The sequence below is a fragment of the Neomonachus schauinslandi genome, chromosome 2 (genome assembly GCF_002201575.2).
Source record: "Neomonachus schauinslandi chromosome 2, ASM220157v2, whole genome shotgun sequence".
Lineage (NCBI taxonomy): Eukaryota > Metazoa > Chordata > Mammalia > Carnivora > Phocidae > Neomonachus > Neomonachus schauinslandi.
Window position 1 is genome coordinate 36864693 of NC_058404.1, and position 1971 is coordinate 36866663.

Consider the following 1971-nt stretch of genomic DNA (forward strand, 5'->3'; position numbering starts at 1 on the left):
AGATCACAAGGGGAAGATTTGAGAGATCAGCAATACCATAAAGCAAAACAATATTAGAATAATTGGAGTCCTAGAGGAAGAGGAAAGGAGGGGTGTAAAAAGTATATTGCAGCAAATTATAGCTGAGACCTTCTCTAATCTGGGGAAAGAAACAGACATTCAAATTCAGGACATACAGAGAATCCCCCTCAAAATCAATAAAAATAGGTCAGTGACTTGACATATTATAGTGAAGCTTGCAAATTTCAGAGATAAAGAGAAAATCCTAAAAGCAGCTCAGGACAAGAGGTCCTTAACCTACAGGGTTAGAAACATGAGACTGGCACCAGCCCTGTCCACTGAGACCTGGCAGGCCAGAAAGGACTGGCATGATATACTCAAGGTGCCAAGAATACTTTATCCAGCAAGGTTGTCATCTGGAAGAGAAGGAAAGATAAAGAGTGTCCAGGGCGAACAGAAACTAAAAATTTGTGATCACTAAAGCAGCCCTACAAGAAATATTAAAGGGGATCCTTTGAGCAAGGAGAGAGCCAAAAAGAAACAAAGACTAGAAAGGGACAGAGACAATCTACAGGAATAGTGACTTTACAGGTAATACGATAACACTAAATTCATATCTTTCAATAATTACTCTGAAGGTATTTGGACTAAATGCTCCAATCAAAAGACACAGGTATTAGATTAGATAAACAAGACCCATCATATATAGTTGTCTACAAGCGATTCATTTTAGACTCAAAGACACCTCCGGAATGAAAGTGAGGCAGTGGAGAACAATTTATCATGCTAATGATAAAAAATACCCCTGCTTTCTTTTTATGAAAGAAAGAAAGCAGAGGTAGCCATCCTTATATCAAAAAAAGTAGATTTTAAACCAAAGACTGTAATAAGTGATGAGGAAGGACATCGTATCATAAGAAAAGGGTCTATCCAACAAGAGGGTCCAACAACTGTAAATATTTATGTCCCTAACCTGGGAGCAGCCAATTACATAAAGCAATTAATAACAAGATTAAAGAAACACATTGAAAATAATATAATAATAAAGTATAGGAGAATTTGGCAGAAGTGGAGCTGCCCTGGGCCTCCTCAAGCCAGCAGTGTGCCTGGGCCCATGGCTGCCTACTCCTACCCTGGGACCCCCACTGTCCCAGCTGGAAGCGAGGTGCTGTCAGACCAAAACTTCTTGTGGAACATTTTCCAGAGGCACATGGACTACATTTAATCCAGTGACTGTCAGGTCAATATCTATGTTTGACAGAGAGAACAAGGCTGGCATAAACATCAGCAAGTTCACTGGTATCTGGAAGTGCATCACAGACTGGCAGAACATCTTCCACACCTATGACAGGGACAACTCTGGGATGACTGACAAGAACGAGCTCAAGCAAGCACTCTTAGGTTTTGGATACTGGCTCTCTGACCAGTTTCATGACATCCTCATTTGCAAGTTTGACAGACAAGGACAGGGGCAGATCACATTTGACGACTTCATCCAGGGCATTGTCTTGCAGAGGTTGACCAATACATTCAGGCCCTACCATATGGATCAGGACATCTGGATTCAGGTGTCATATAAACAGTATCTGTCCATGGTCTCCAGCATCATATAACACTGGCCTTTGCAAATAGCAACATGACTTACAGAAGGAAGACTAAAAATGCCAAATCTCCCTTTAAATAAATGGGACACAGATGCACTTAGATACTGTTCTCCTTCCTTTAGATTTTATATAATTAACATTTGAGGACCTGACTGTACATATGTGTATAAGCTGATAAGGTTTTCTGCAAATGTAACAATAGGTATAATCATTATTCACATACAGACATTTGATTTGAGACTGTTCAATTGTACCATGAGGTAAGATATGATAATGTTTCAGGTATCCTGCATGCAAAAAATTCATCATGTGCATTTCTAGATAGCTCCAGTTCTATAGTGGAAATATTTTTATTAGCCAGTAGGAA

The 1971-nt window shown here is 39.7% G+C and overlaps 1 protein-coding gene across 1 annotated transcript; it reads left to right on the forward strand.

The window, feature by feature from the left end:
* The first annotated feature begins 1250 nt into the window (after positions 1-1250).
* Positions 1251-1613, forward strand: LOC110573099 (programmed cell death protein 6-like). The gene has a single exon (XM_044912202.1). The coding sequence runs from the start codon at positions 1251-1253 to the stop codon at positions 1611-1613; it is 363 nt and encodes a 120-aa protein (XP_044768137.1).
* Positions 1614-1971: the final 358 nt, after the last annotated feature.